Genomic DNA, 15,691 nt, shown 5'->3' on the forward strand with positions numbered 1-15,691 from the left:
TTTTCATGTCTAATGGCCCAATTGACAAATCTAACGAAATGCAAATATCACGTTACTAATCAAAATAACAAATTAAAAGTTTGAACACTAAATATAAAACAACTAAAAAAAAAAAAATTTTAACTTGACAAGCTAAAGAGAAGTGTGAGTGCTTTGAGAGTTGTCACAGGACAAATGCCTCCTTGATAAAGTGGTCACTGGTTTCCTTCAATCTTTTTTTCCATTTTGTGTTGTTTCTCTTCTCTTTATGTCCGTATTCACCTTTTGTTTGGTGCAGTGGGTGATTTCTTTGCTGATTTTAAGGCAGCAATTGCGTCATATCGGGCCTTTGTCGTTCCTTGAGTGAGTGCAGACCCTTACTTGTTTCTTTGGCATTTTAACATAGTTCAATAGTGCTTTAGTTACCGTATGTTAAATCATTAGTTGATTAATTATTATTATTTTTTTTTGTCCTCGCCTTTTTCCCATTATTATATGGGGTCAGCGTTTTTTTATTGTTTTGGCATACAGTTTTTACGGCCGGATGCCCTTCCTGACGCCAACCCTCACCCTTTATCTGGGCTGGGAATATGCGGTGGTCATTCCCTGACCTGCCGCATCCTCCGTATTTGGTGGATACAGGCTCGAACCCCGGTCTAATCAAGAAGCGTGTGCTATGCACTACTGCTCCTGGCTACGGAGACGCCCAGTTGATTAATACCACGTTTAATTGTTAATATTTTACATTGCTTATCGCATAAATATTCTGTTCAATTAGACGTTTCTGTTCCTGTAAACAGTATATCAGATATGTATGCACTGTGACGATGTTTTTTTATGAAATTCCATTGAAGTTTGTACGTATTTTAACACGAAGGGTTATTTTCACATCATCACGTTCTCTCATTATATAGTGTCCTTGAAAAGCATTCTGTGCATTGCTTACTTCCTAGTAGTCATGTACATCCGGTTTTGGGGCTGTTAACTTGTATTGTGCCCTACCTCTTTCCATATCTATCTTTAACTCGAAGATTTTTTTTTCTCTCTCCCCCTTAGCTTATGTTGTGTCGATGAATGGTTCTACACATTTATATACCTAGATGTTTTTACAGGTTTTTCGTTCAGCAACGACAAAATCTAATATGTATTCAGATTTACAGCAAATAGAAGTGGAATATTGGTTATTTTTTGAAATATTTAAAGGTTACAATACCTATTTAATAACGTGTGTATACACTGAGTTGGCTTTGCATTAGAACACCACCATTGTATAGGAACGGACTAGTCTGTGACGCTGATGAAGGCTCGAAGTCAGGAACGGCTGATGTAAGATTGTGGAACTCGGTATTTGAGTGTCTGCGACGGAGAATGGGTAGACCTCAAGATTTTTCAGACTTCGAACGTGGAATGATTTCGGAGGCAAGACGTGCAAGTGCCATTAAATGTTCCCATTCTGCGGTGTCACTAGTCTACCGCTACTCGCTCAACAGCAGGAACACCTAGCTAAAGGTGGTCGACGCCCGTGGCGAGCGTCGTGTGTCTCGTCTTGTAAACAAAGCAGCCCAGCTAACCATTCAGTACAATGTAGGAATAGCAAGATCAGTTTTTTACATGGAATGCGTCGGACATTAGCTCGTATAGGCTCTGGCAATCGACGGTCGTCATGGGTACCCTGATCACTGCGAGATACAAGAACTTGCACGGACACGTCAGCACAGATCAATCAGAAACATTCTCAGAAAAGGTGGTTGCTAGTGCGCTGTCGCCACCTGAACTTACTGAGAGTACCACCTTGGACAACTCCATTCCCAAGATGTTGCGTGGTAGAATAGACTATTTAGGCCTGACATAGACCAATGGTCAGGAGCGAGAGTGCATAGCACGCGTTCCTTGAGTGGAATTCAAGGCCGTAACTACTAAATACGATAAATATTTGTATTGACGATTTATTGTAAAAACTCTACCGACTTGGTTGTCGTGCCGAAGTATAAACAGAAAATAAATTTTAAATTTTAATTTGATAGCTAATGTGCCATCCTGTGATCATACCCGGTTGGCAGTGGCTATGCTCAGCCTTTACCGTATTTCGTTGATCTACTTACTTATATCTTGAACATGCTGCTTTTATGCCATTTCCTGAATCGTTGATGCAGGTATGCTTCATTGTTTTCAAAATTCGAGGGTTGTCCGGATGACGTTTGGCAATATAGCGACATGCACTTTCTCTCTCTTGATGACAGAACTGCTCATTTTGTGTCCATGCGATCGATTCTTTTTCTTACTATTATTTTACGAAGCACAATTTTTCATTTGTTTAAAAATCTAGAAATAGAAACATTAGCAGTGAGAAGTTACATTATTTTTTCTTGATTACTAGTTTACAGCTCTTAGCGTATTTTCTTTAATGTTTAGCGGGATATTACTTTTCCTTAATTCCCCCCTCCCCACACACACCTCGGTTTTTAAGTGCAGCATTATCTGCTTTACTAAAAGTAACCTAAACGTAGCTATCAGATTAGAACTAATGGTGGCTTGAATTTTTGAAACTTAATGGGGATAATGAATCTTAGTAAAAAAAAGTCTGTCTGCGTGCGTGCACTTAAAGTCGAGAATATATCAGCATGCTTATTTTCAATAAACTTCTGCAGGTGTACGCAGAAGGAACAGGCAAAAACAAACCTCTAGCAACTGTTCATCAACCGCAGGCAAAATACGTATAACTTAAAATTTGTTTCCTCTGTATCGGCGACTGAAATCGTAACGTAGTCAAGAAATTCTAGAAATAAGAATAACTACTTACTCACCTCTGTGGGCAGTTAATTTACTTCAGTAAGACATCACCAGGTTTTGAACTAAGAAATGTATATAATATATACTTACTTCAGTTTATTTACATACCCACACACGCATACACCAGGACAGCATAATGATAGAGGGGTAACAACCCCTCTAATAATTTACAACCTACAAGTTACAAGCAAGGCCAAAGTTTACGGGAAACACAGTAAAAAAATAAAGTAACATAAGTAGAACGAAGTAAAATTCATATAAACAGTTATAGCACGTGTCTGCAATAAGAACAGAACAAAGCTATCTGTGTGTGTATGTACGAGGTATTGAAAGGTGCCTGCAGGTATCGAAACTCATGCGGACCACAGTGCATTCCACAGTTTTTGGATATTCGATATTACTGTATCCAGCCGCTGAACGGCCCATTCCACGACGTCTCACACATGTTAAATTGGGCTAAGATCGAGCTATTTTGCCGGCAATGGGAGGACGGAGAACTCATCAGAATGCTCCTCGAACCAGTTCAACGCCGTTCCAGCCATGTAACGCTCCATGTTACCTGACCGGAAGATACGTTGATAGTCTTGGAAGATGGTTACCATAAAAAGTGCACGTGATCAGAAATGACGAACATGTACTATTTTCCAGCGAGATGAATCATGCTCATGAATCATGTCCCAGACATCGCTGTCCCTGACAATCTGTGCTATCCTCTTCGTGAAATCGGATTCGAGAACTTCATATTGGGTATGCCACAACCGCATAAGTTCGTCTGCATGGTGCATTCGGAAACACCGGGCAATCCAGTGGCTCCGCTCTCGTGGCCACTATTGACAGACCCTCTGATGGATTGTCGGCGGCGATAGCCTAACCAACCTCGTGAGTTAACCGTCTGTTTCGCTGGACAACATATTGGATCCTTCTTTTCCCTTTCTTCAGAAATGCGTGGCTAGCCTGCATCGGATCTCTGGCTCGTAGTTCTTCCATGGTTGGTCTACTCTTGTACTTTTGATACACTGCTGTACGGAACACTGAATGAAAGCAGCCGTATCCGAAATCCCTGGCCCCAGCGGTCATCCTCGTGAACTCGGTTAGATCGCAACTCCTGCTAATTAGTCAAGGGGAAACGCTAGTGTTTCGCACATAGTACAGTGTCTGCACTTAGACGCTGTCTGCGGTGGTAGCACAGTGGTATCGTCACCGTCCTCCCCACACCGGGTGGAAAAGGCCCGTGTTCGAATTCCGTCGATGACACGAGAACTTTAGTGGGGTTTTTTTCACTCCGTGGCCGAGTTAGTTGGTCTCAGGTGTAGGTAGCAAGGTTTTGTCCCCAGAAACTGAGTTTTTTTTTCGTCCAGCAAAACACGCAAAAACCAAATTATGATATTAGGGTCACCCGTAAATGATTACATCTACCCATATATTCATTTTGTCTGTAAATTGCGTGTGTTATCTGGTCAATTTACAGACAAAATGAATATATGGGTAGATGTAATCATTTACGGGTGACCCTGATATCATAATTTGGTTTTTGCACTTAGATGCAGTACTACGTGGCTGCACATGCAGGTTACTCTTCAGGTACTGTATTGTATCTCAGTAGGTATAATAAGTAATTATAATGAAAAAAGTTAGCGAGGCTTGATTTTAATAACTCCAGCAGGTAGAGATCTTATTCTATATTTGTATAAATATGAAGGCGTATTTCAAAGTTCGAGTTCTGTCTGCAGATTCTTGTTCATGCTGGCAAAATTCCTGCATGTCACGGAAAGAATCACGAGCTGTTCTAGTAGCCTGTCTGCACTCTTAGAGAACTTCATGTTGCACTGTACAGTTACACCTAGGTCTTTTTCATTCTCCACTACCTTGAGTGCGGTATCACCCAATTGGTATGTTATTCTGGATTACTGCTACCGAAATGCGGTATCATGCATTTATCAATATTAAACTTAAATTGTTACATTTCAGCCTATCTTCCTAATTTATCCAGGTCTTGTTGGAGCAGCATACCCTGATTATTGTTATTGACCACACTGCCAACTCTTGTATTAGCAGCAAAATTAGCCATCAAAGTTGATATGCCTTCCTCAATGTTGTTAATAAATGCTGAAAACAGTAAGGGAGCCCATCGCGCCCCTTACTGTTTTTTAAAGACAGAATAATGCAAGGATGCCAGGCTTAATTAGTATTAGCCCTATTAAAAATAAAAATATTAACCTGAGTTTATTCCGATGTCTATTAAACTCCTGTAAATTTATATGGCCTCTTTACTTCTACTAGATTTGGTGAAAGTTCTTTTAACTAAAATAAAATGTATTTAGATACAGCCAGTAACTGTTCCTTCTTAATTTAAATACATGCGTGACCTATTATTTATGTTACTCAAAACCTTAGTCTCTCTCCACATAGCCGGCCGGCCGATCTCGAGACTTTTTACCCCCAAAATTGAAGTCTCTCTGTCGCTCGCGCGAAGTCGGAGGTGCAGGCAACAACAGGAGAGACTGTCGGAGTGTCCACTCTCGGCTGAATACTGGGGACATCTTTAGGATGAGGTAACACTTTCTTCTGTCGTATAACTGATGGGGTCCTTTGAAGGAGGAGTGGACAAATTATGAGCTGCAATATATTCTTACAGGTGCCCACTTGTCGAAAGTATTCCGTAAACATTAGGACTTCCATTTAGGTCATACAGGTGCACATACTCTTTATTAATTTCGTGAATAAGCATCCATTTTCTTGAAAGGTACTGTCTTCTGAATTATTTTGAGCATAGTATACATCTAGAATAGTCTATACACATCACTAGACACGACGGTTGAATCTGACAAGATCAGATACAGATTGATTGGTAATCAGAGTGGATCAACCAACAGGAATACTGGGTACTTGTCCATCATTTAGGTGACAAATGCTCACGAGAGAAAATGTATTAGTTCTGCGAAATTCGATCTCACAAACGGCGATGTCTAGAGCAATTTGGTTTGCTTTCCACAACATGCGGCATAACGGAGAGAAGCAGTCATAATTTGCTCTTGCTTTCGGAGAAGAAAATGGACGAGCGCATTCGGTTTACTCACCAGGGACTTGCATACTCTGTAACCGCGAGAAGTTCAGGAGCCATTTTACTTGCTTCAGTAATTCGAAAAGGAACAGTAAATCATGCATCACGTGTGCATTGGAGCAAGTAGTAAAGCAGGTTGGCGCATAACACAGTATAATCTGAGTGGTTATATGTTATGCAATTTTTGATACCCAATGTATTTAAAAAACAAATGCCATTCTCCTCGTTCATGATATAGTACAATGTAGCTGAAATAAACACAGTATTCATTTTAGTTACGTTTCTAAACTAAAAATCTGTAAAAGGAGTTATAAAAATTTAGTTCATTGTACAAGAGACTAGTTTAGTAATTAATTAACATAGCTCTTGCATAAAATACTCAAACGAAATTTAAATTAATAGTATTTAAACATAAATGGTAATTGATAAATGTTAACGGCCGAGTGGTCAGGTACACGGGTGCATAAGTACACGTGCCATGAGTGACCGGGGTTCAAACCGTGACTGCTAAATACGGTGCTGTTTCTTGTATTATATCTATCTTGTGAACTCCGTTTGGTCGTCCCGGAGTATAAACAGAAAATTTATATACGAATTAAGAACTTAATTTAAAAAATACATTACGTTACGAAATTAATTAAAGTAATATTCGTATAATAAAATGGCCCTACTCGAATGAGTTAAAACTTTGGAATGTTCCTACATTAGATGTGCGGACGAGATATCCGACTTTAGGTTTGCATAATTGCATAGTTTGAGTTGGTGCCATCAATTTGTGTGGTTCTGCCTGGAAACCGTGTACTGTATCGTCTTTTGACAAAAATTGTTGGGCCGCAGTCATCTGTCTCTCAGCTGTTCTGTGGGACCATCTTAACCGTGTAGTTGGATTGAAATGAGCTAGAGGGAGACGGTGGGATTCTTTATTGCAGTTATTCACATTTTTGAATCTGTTGCTATTATTTTTATTATAAAGCCCTTCTTTTGAAGATATGTATATGGTTATTATCTATATGCATACCTTTATTGCAGTTAATATTATTGGATAATAATAAATAAATATTTTTTCTGTTTATACTGGACGACCAAACGGTCAGAGGAGTTTACAAGATACACAGAATACAAGAAACAAGCACCGTATTCAGCAGTCACGGGCTTGAACCCCGTGACTGCTGAATACGGTGCTTGTACTTATGCACCCGCGCGCCTGACACTAGGCTACGGCGGCGCCTATAAGGAAAGCTCTTCTTTTATAAAGAAGGATGTGATCTTATCGATTATTATGGTGAGTTGTTTTTTGAAATCCCACTGGCGGATTTCAAAAAACAAAAAGACTAAGTGTCCTAAGCTGGATCTGATTTAGTTATGTCGCTTTGGGCTATGTTCGACCATTATTTATTTATTTATTATTATTATTATTATTATTATTATTATTATATATTTATATATATATATATATATATATATTTTTTTTTTTTTTTTTGAAAAGTCTTCTTCCACTTCTTCCAATATTTGGCAATCTCCACATGTGTCCCCGGAGTATTTCGTGAATAGAGTTTTTGTCGGGGAATGGGGGAATAATGATATGACTATGTAACCGTCCATGACTAATAGTGCATTCTGTGACCAAATTAATCATAAGCTTCGGAAATTATTCGTGTACTTAGATGAATTTGTCTTGGCCATAAATCCACAGAAGACTGTAATGATGGTGTCGTCTCTCAAAAAATCGCCTACGCACGTACAACCAAAACTTAATGGCATACCTATCCCAGTTGTTGAGACGCATGGAGATCTGGGAGTAACATTTGATGCTAAACTTATGTTCAAGCCGCATTTACAATCAAGACCTGATTGTAAAGAAAATTAACTACGTATGTTGGGCAACCAAACAGCACTTCTTGCACGTGCAACAAACAACAACCGCACGATATTTAAGAACCACAGTGTATTCGGTCATATTGTATGGCGCCGAATTGTGGGCGTCAGCCATCCCCTACCCACATTATGAGAATACATGCGAGTGAATTCTGGCCGCTGAAGTGGGCAAACCTAAACTTCATCTCCCTCAACGGTTAAGATACACGCAGCTTGCTGAACAGCTTAAATTACGGCGTTTACCAGACATCATTGCCTGGTAAACGATTAATAACTACAATCAAGATGATGACTGGTGTGATATCATCACCATGTTTCTGGCAGCTTTGTGAGTGGCACATCCCGCCATCTGCCTTAAGAGGCACGAAATCCCCGAGAATGAAGGTCAACAGACTCAAAATGGCCTACAGGTTTATACCAGCTACAGCGTTGGAGTCAATTCAGTGCTTAACACATATTGGAATTGATTTACAAAGGCTCATAGCAGATCTAAACTATAGGAAACAAACTGCGGTGTGGTTCGCTATGGCTACTGTTGCCTAGCAGTTGTGTACATTTCTGTCAAGAACTGTGTACGCAATTGTGTGTACTTATGTGAAAGTGTATATCTCGAACAAGTTGTTTCAGTTGATGTGATGCTAAAATGAACTTTTGTACTACAACTAACAGGACTCTAGACAGAAATGTAGTGATGAACCATTCATTTTATATTTTAGCTTTTCTTGTATATTTCATTTTATGGTAATCCCCTGGCATTTTATGCCGTGAAGAGAATTTGTTACTTACCAATGCACACCTATATTTAAATTGGTAGGACAAATAAAGATTTATTTTTAATGACGTTGTCCCTTTTATGTGCGAACCGAGAACATTTCATTTCTGTGGATATCTCCTGGGTCGATCTTAATGAAATTTGGAAAGGCTCGACAAATCTTTATAAAAGAGCGAATTGTAAAATTTTATGAAAATACATCACCTGGGAGTAGAGTTATTACACGTGGACGGATGAACGAAGAAGAAATAATTGCTGGACTTCTTTTGTTTCAATTTAAATGAAATTTCGAATGGCTCGACAAATCTTTCTTAAATGATTCGGCTATAAAATTTCATGAAATCTATCCACTAGGAACCGAGTTATCACATGCAGACCGACGGACGGACATGATGAAGAGAGTAGGCGCATTACAAATACTGTGTATGTGCTAACACACCTAAAAATAAAATTAGAATCGAATTATATTGTCTCAAGATTTGGAAGTACTGTATAGCTAAAGTTATGACTGTGAAAACAGCTTTCGTTTAAATACATACTTATTTACAATTGTACAACGAGGTATTTGTTTAATTTAAAATGTAAATTAATGAAGTGATTAGAAATTTTATTTTTTCATCCGAGATCAAGTTTTTTTTATATAGTTTTCATTTTAACACGTTTTCTGTTATAATTTATTCATTCCAACATATACAGTATGCCGACTAGGGTAAATATGTTTTTTCTCCATCTCTTCTTTTTTAGGCTCGTTAGCATATATGTGTAAAGTGCCTATTGTCTTCACTATGTCTGTACAGACACCCATTTGCATGTAATAAATTGACTCCTATTGGATGGATTTCCATAAATATCATTCATTTCTATTAATTAGAGAAAAATATATTAAATTAAGAAAAAATCGAACTCGCCTGAAATGCAACGCATTGCGTACACGAACTAACTTGTTGATATTAGCAGCTGTACGAGATGGCAGTCTGCTGCAACTAGTACTTGACGCTCTGTGTGCCTCTCTAGTTCTCTTTTTTCTTCTTCTTCTTCTTCTTTTGTGTTGTCTGCTAAAACAGCCCTCTAAAAAATTATTTCCCCTGTTTGACCTTTAATCTTTGGATTGCTTTCAACATAAGAAGTATAAAATGGTACCTATTAAGTTTCAAATTCATAAAAGAAAATAAAAACGTATTTCTACACAAATGGTCTTCAAATAAAAATCCGTGTTCATCATCGTAATGCTTAATATGCCAGCAGCTTTTCTCTTAACTGGGAAATTCGCTTTCCTTTGGTAACAAGTTTTTGCCAAGCAGAAAAAATGGTTCAAAATCTACCAGTGATCGGAGGAACTTTTTTTTTTTTAAATTTTTTGCGGACGTTTTTCACCTCGTGCTTAAGTTAAATAGATCAATCTGAGGGGAGTGGCAGCCTTTTTTTTTTTTTTGTTTTATTATTGTTTTTAACCCCTGAAATGAAACAAACCTCTAAAAAAACGTGTGCTCCAAACCAACTTTGGAGCACACGCACTTTACGAACAATACATCATAATCTAAATAGCCTTTCTGACCCAAAATGAAAAGAAAACATTTTCCAGGTAATAAAAAAAGAATGTGGTGTTTCCAGTATAGGGCAACAAATACAGTCGTTTCGTGTGGTTTCTGATCAAAACACGCTACTATTATATATCGCAATATCACAGTAAAAATGCGCTTTTTTATTTTTTACTCACGCCGCTAATAAAGGTCTTCGTTTCATGTCTGTATAATAAAACTACATTATGAAATGCATAAAAGCTGCTGTGCCTTAAGAAATGTTAAGTATTTTTATTTGCAGTGTAAAGATCTGTTGGCTTAACTTTAAATTCCTGCTCCATCATTTTAATTGACTTCGTGATGAGAAGAATACATAATAGTTAATGACCTGCTAAATTATGCCGTGTTGCGTTAACTGAGTTTATTATTGTTTCGGTGTTTCTGGCTTGCAGTGCTGTCTGTCGTAAGCAGGTTGCCTGTTCAAGCTTGTCATTGAATGGATTCCCTAATTTCTGGAGCGTTGTAAACAAGCATCGTGATAAGGTCAGACGAGCTGTACTACGGATCACGTGGTCAATCGCGGCGCAGCATCACTGCTTCGTTGTTGCCGTTCCACTGTGAATTCGATGGTTCTTGGCTATTCAGCTTTCGCCCGATATTCATTCATGACCAGATAATACATCACAGATGGGAAGGCATGCAGCGCAATGCTTATTAAATTTCAATTTCAGCATTTATTTCCAAAGGGGAATTAAATAAAAAAAAATAATTAAAAAAAAAACATTAAAAAAGGCAACATGATTTTATTATGTTGTCGCTTACAATTACTAAATATGTTTAATTCTTCGTATTAATAATGATAAGTTATAGTGTATAGTCCAAATCCGAATGTTTTAATGTAGCTTATGTGTACAGTATATTCAGTATAAGAGGGGGCCTTTATGTATTTTATTCAGAGTTCCGATTCAAAATCTTGTTACTAGAATTTTGTTGTTGTTGTCTATAGGACAAAATGCATGAGGAGAAAAAAATCTTGACTTTTTTTTTTTTTTTTTTTTTTTTTTTTTTTAAGTCGAGATACGTTCAAAATTGATAAAGGGGAAAGTGTGGAAAGTGAAAATTTCTCCACTCTGCCTTGGAAAATCTAAGCGTGCGCTAGAAGGAAGAAATAAACGTCAGTAACAAAATCAGTACGGCTCCAAATTTTTTCTGTGGTGATCTAGATTTTCTTCACACAAATAGACAAACCAATCTTTAGTGCATGCACAATTTACAAAAAAGAAATGTACAGAGGCAAATAACCAGCCTGCAGCTCGCTTTCATTTAAGGCCAGAATTTTAGGACCGTTGCGACGATTTACTTTACTTTTCTTTTCCATAGCTCTCAGCCAAAACATATACTCTTTTTCAGCCAGACATAAGATAAATTAAACGGAAACCGCCCGAAGGCACTTGCCCTGAGATCTGTTATGCCGATTTGACAAAGTCAGCCTTGGAATTAGGACCAAGCTCAGGATAACTTCGTAGGATGCTGGAAATAATCATAGACATGATGTATTTTCATACCGTGTAGCAGAGCCGTGAGTTCGAATCTCGTCAAGATGGGTCGAATTCTTATGAGTTTTTTTTTTTTTTTTTTTTTTAACCAAATTAGTCTGTCTCGGTAAGCAAGGGTTGCGCGGTCTTCCCCTCCCCGGAAACTCTGGTTGTTCATCCAGAAAAAGCAGGAAACCCGACCATAGATTACTTGCAGTTTACAGACACAATGCACTGATACTCCTAGCCTTAATTGCTTTGGCACAAAAATTACAACAGTGAAGCCTCAGAACGGTCAAACTTATTACCAACCAAGCTCGCCACAACTACAGCAGAATTGTTCGTGAATGTCCTGGAGAATACAAGGGAGATTATCAGCAATCAAGGTGACAATTCTTGCCATACGCAGAGCAATTCTAGTTTTCAAAAATAAAAATGCTCATTTTAATATAAGAACTACTGTTGAACAATTTTTATCAATTTTTTTTCTTGTCAATATGTTGTATTATATTTTATTATCAAAATATAAAATACAAATTGATGTGAATGAAATGCAAGCTATTCGAATAGCTGAAAAAGAAATCAGTTTTGTTTTTTTTCTTTCTTTCGGCTATTCAGTCCTACTTAGTATACTTGAAAAGAAAGTCTGTTTTTCGTACTGTTTTGAAAGCGGATAATCTATTTTAAAGTTCTGTCAACTTAGTTTTAATTGAATATAATAGCACGAATGTTTCATTAAATTTTGTTAGAAACACTCAATATTGCTTAATTAGGAAGCTTTTTTTTTTTTTTTGGTGTGCCCAAACACTTTATAATTCCACGGAAATGCTTCAACTCCGGTAGAAAATTAATACAATTTGAATATACAAAAGAACTGTTTACTTAATTCCCAAGTTAAAGACAATGATTTTTATCCAGCTAAATATCCACTGGTTATTTTGGTTGTTGACACAGTTATTGAGCTACGATTTCTTCCTTAGTCCACCTGATATGCGTGTTTTTATTTGTTATTTTATTTTTTAAGAGAAGAATTTGCTCTTGCTGCCAGCAGACACGATGATGCTGATGATGCAATCAGGCTACTAGGAAATAACAATTTTTTTAAACTGGTCTCTTTCAAAACGTCTGTTATTTATTTCAGAAATAAGTCGCATTTTGAGTCATCCTACTTGTTTTCTTCTGATATAGCACACGCTCGGTGGTGATGGCACTGTTAAATGGCTCTATTAACATCCTGGTGTATAGGTTTCTAGGGGATGAATCAGCCAAAAGTGATGGGTAAGTCCTCTGTTGACCTTGTCATGTTTACCCTGTAGGTATGAGTCCTTCTCGGAAGGTGTAGGTATGCTTACATTTCGTCACTATTATCTGTTCTTCCTGCTCTACGCCCTTTCCCCCCGTCTGACCAATCACAGTCACGTGACCAACAGGGAAAAGTGCTGTTTCGGAGGTCGAGGAAACCCGAGTTCGTGGAACTGTTTCTTCATATGTTGTTCTGCAACCATTACACTTTTACCTTGCGATTATAACAAGCCTGTTTATAAACATTTGAATATGGCCTATTTATAGCGAGTATGTGCTTACATATAATGGGCTGGACAGTTTCTGCATAACCGCTATGTTTTTTTTTTATTTATTTTTTTATTTTATCTTTCTCGTAATTGGTGAATATATTCATAGTTACTTTTCGGGGGAGGGAGAGGGCTTTTTACTTTGCTTCTCCGACAGCAGAATCTATTCAATGTTCGTGTAATAATGCTAGATTGATTACACCCGAAATTTTTTTGTGTTTGTGCACCTATACAAAGTGCTGGCTCTGTAATCAGCCTCGCACTGGTTAATAATAACAAAAGTTTAACTTTAATTGCAGACTGGCATACCAGTGCACACGATGTTCTCTTCATTTATAGTATTGTCGGACAATAAGCCACACAGAATTCTCTAAGTTTTCGCGAGAGAAGGTCAATTTTCTATCTTAAAAGGAAAGATTTCTCTTTAGTAGGTCCTTTTTACTACCTAAATCCAACTCACAGCATAAGAATCGGCCCACGAACACGCACATTTTTGCAGACATGTGATGTGGGATTTTTTTATTTTATTATTATTATTTTATTTTATTTTTTTTTTTTTTGGCTGATGCTTTTTAAGCTTGGTTTCTTGCATGCCACTACTAATATTAATACTAATACTAAAGTTCCCGGATTGGTGATGCTGTTGCGGTCATGTTCGATGAGTTTGAATATAAACGTAAGTGGTATGTTATAGTTCAAACTATAGTTAGAGATTTCAGAATGTCGAGAACATAAAGAAAACCATAACCACCAAACTTTGGATGCCTTCGCTGACTCTTTTCAGAAACTTTTAGAACGGTGTAATAAGTGCATCCAAACAGGGCGTAATTGCTTTGAATAAAAACAAACCATTTTTGAGCTCTTTCACTTTGTGTTCTTTTTATTGCACTAGTCCGGGAACTTTATTGCCACACCTTGTATACACGATAAAGACCAGAAGACCATATCATTGGAACTGGTGCACTATGATCAAAGTATGCAATGCGACAGAAACCCTCAAAACAACAAGTATTTTAATAGTGCAGAAGACTGCTGGATACTAAGCATCACCTGGAGGTAAGTAGCCCCTTCTCCCTTCCTTATATCTTATCTCTGTAGCTTTGCAGTGTGTCATGAGTAGGTAACCTCGGTAATGAACACTTTGGTGAAATAAGAATTTTAAAAATTGATCAATGTTTGTACATTTTTTTAAATTTCTTTTTCTTACTAACCAACATTGTTATTTATTCATTCATTCATTCATTCATTTTCTCTTTGCCGATGGAAACAGATGAAGAGAGAACTCTTCATCTGTTTCCATCGGCATTTTTATAATATAAATGTACAGGTCTTTAGAGAAAGATGCAACAATTATAAAATCTATTTATTTCTTAATGTTAATGCATTAAACTTACAGTGCTTATCAAGAATTCTTTAATTTAAAAAAAAAAAAAAAAAAAAGCACGTTAAAATATTTATATCTCGCTCTTAGGCGACAATACTAGTTCTTGAGGACCAATTCCTTGGACACCACGTTAAACATGAAATCCCAATACCAGAACAAATTTCCACTTACTAGATCACTCCAGTTGTTCTCCAGGATGATCAGATAAAATGATATCCAGGTCGGACACCATTTTATTCAAATATCCCACGCAGTCTTTTTTTTTTTTTATTATTGTTGTTGGTACAGCGGCTTCTGTGGCCATAATGCACCTTCCAAAGTGTTTGCATGTTACTCTGATCCAAGGCGGCATTCGAACCCGCGACCTTTTGGTTGCTAGGCAGGCACTTTACCCACCTGGCTAGCCCGGTCTGGCCCCAAGTAGTCGATCTTATGGAATTAATCTAAACTTATGTGAAGGGTGGGTAAATAAATAAATAAATTTTCTGTTTATACTCCGGCACGACAACCAAGTCAGTAGAGTTTACAATAAATCGTCAATACAAATATTTATCGTATTTAGTAGTCACGGGCTTGAACCCCGGTCCACTCAAGGAACGCGTGCTATGCACTCTCGCTCCTGACCACTGGGCTACGTCAGGTAGTATTTCAGTAATGACTATTGTGCTTGTAAATGCAGTAGCCATTTCAGTGAACTACTGCTTCCTTGGGATTTAAAAAATAATAATAAAATAAATAAATTACAAAAAAAAAAAAAAAAATATATATATATATATAGGGTTGTGCCAATTTTTGCCCTGACCACTTCAAGCATGACGAAACACATTCGCAGAACTGTCTCCGATCATGATCATTTTCATTCAGTGCCTATAAGGAAGCTTTTGTGAGGGTGATATCCTGTTCTTTGTAAGCTACAGTGTGCATTTGATTTTGAAATCTGTTTTCACGTTCAATTTGCTTTACCGACTTTCTTGGACTTTGCTGTACGGCTTCCTGAACACCAGTTCGTGCCGGGATCACTCAGTTCTTGGTCTTCCACTTAGCCTGTCATCCCCTTGTTTCCTGTTTCCAATAGCTTCTTTCTTTAAGTTGCACTTTTTTTTTTCTTTTTTTTTTGTGTGTTGATGTACAAATCAGTTAAATTCACTCAGAAAATATTCTGACACATTTATTATCAAGCTTAATGGTCCGTGCGATTGTTATT

The 15,691-nt window shown here is 37.5% G+C and overlaps 1 protein-coding gene across 2 annotated transcripts in view; it reads left to right on the forward strand.

Moving 5' to 3' along the window:
- The window catches only part of shn (zinc finger protein schnurri), a 381,381-nt gene that overhangs the window by 146,659 nt on the left and 219,031 nt on the right, over nt 1-15,691 (forward strand). Inside the window, exon 1 of one of the 2 annotated variants that reach the window (XM_090386454.1) lies at nt 12,788-12,810. The exons of the other annotated variant lie outside the window; for it this stretch is intronic. Within the exon in view, the coding sequence (XP_090242580.1) occupies nt 12,789-12,810 (22 nt within the window). The 5' untranslated portion in view covers nt 12,788. Of the gene's footprint in view, nt 1-12,787; nt 12,811-15,691 lie in introns of those variants that run through there. 2 annotated transcript variants of the gene reach the window in all.

Source organism: Mastigoproctus giganteus, chromosome 12 (genome assembly GCF_048544385.1).
Source record: "Mastigoproctus giganteus isolate SK-2022 chromosome 12, ASM4854438v1, whole genome shotgun sequence".
NCBI classification, from domain to species: domain Eukaryota; kingdom Metazoa; phylum Arthropoda; class Arachnida; order Uropygi; family Thelyphonidae; genus Mastigoproctus; species Mastigoproctus giganteus.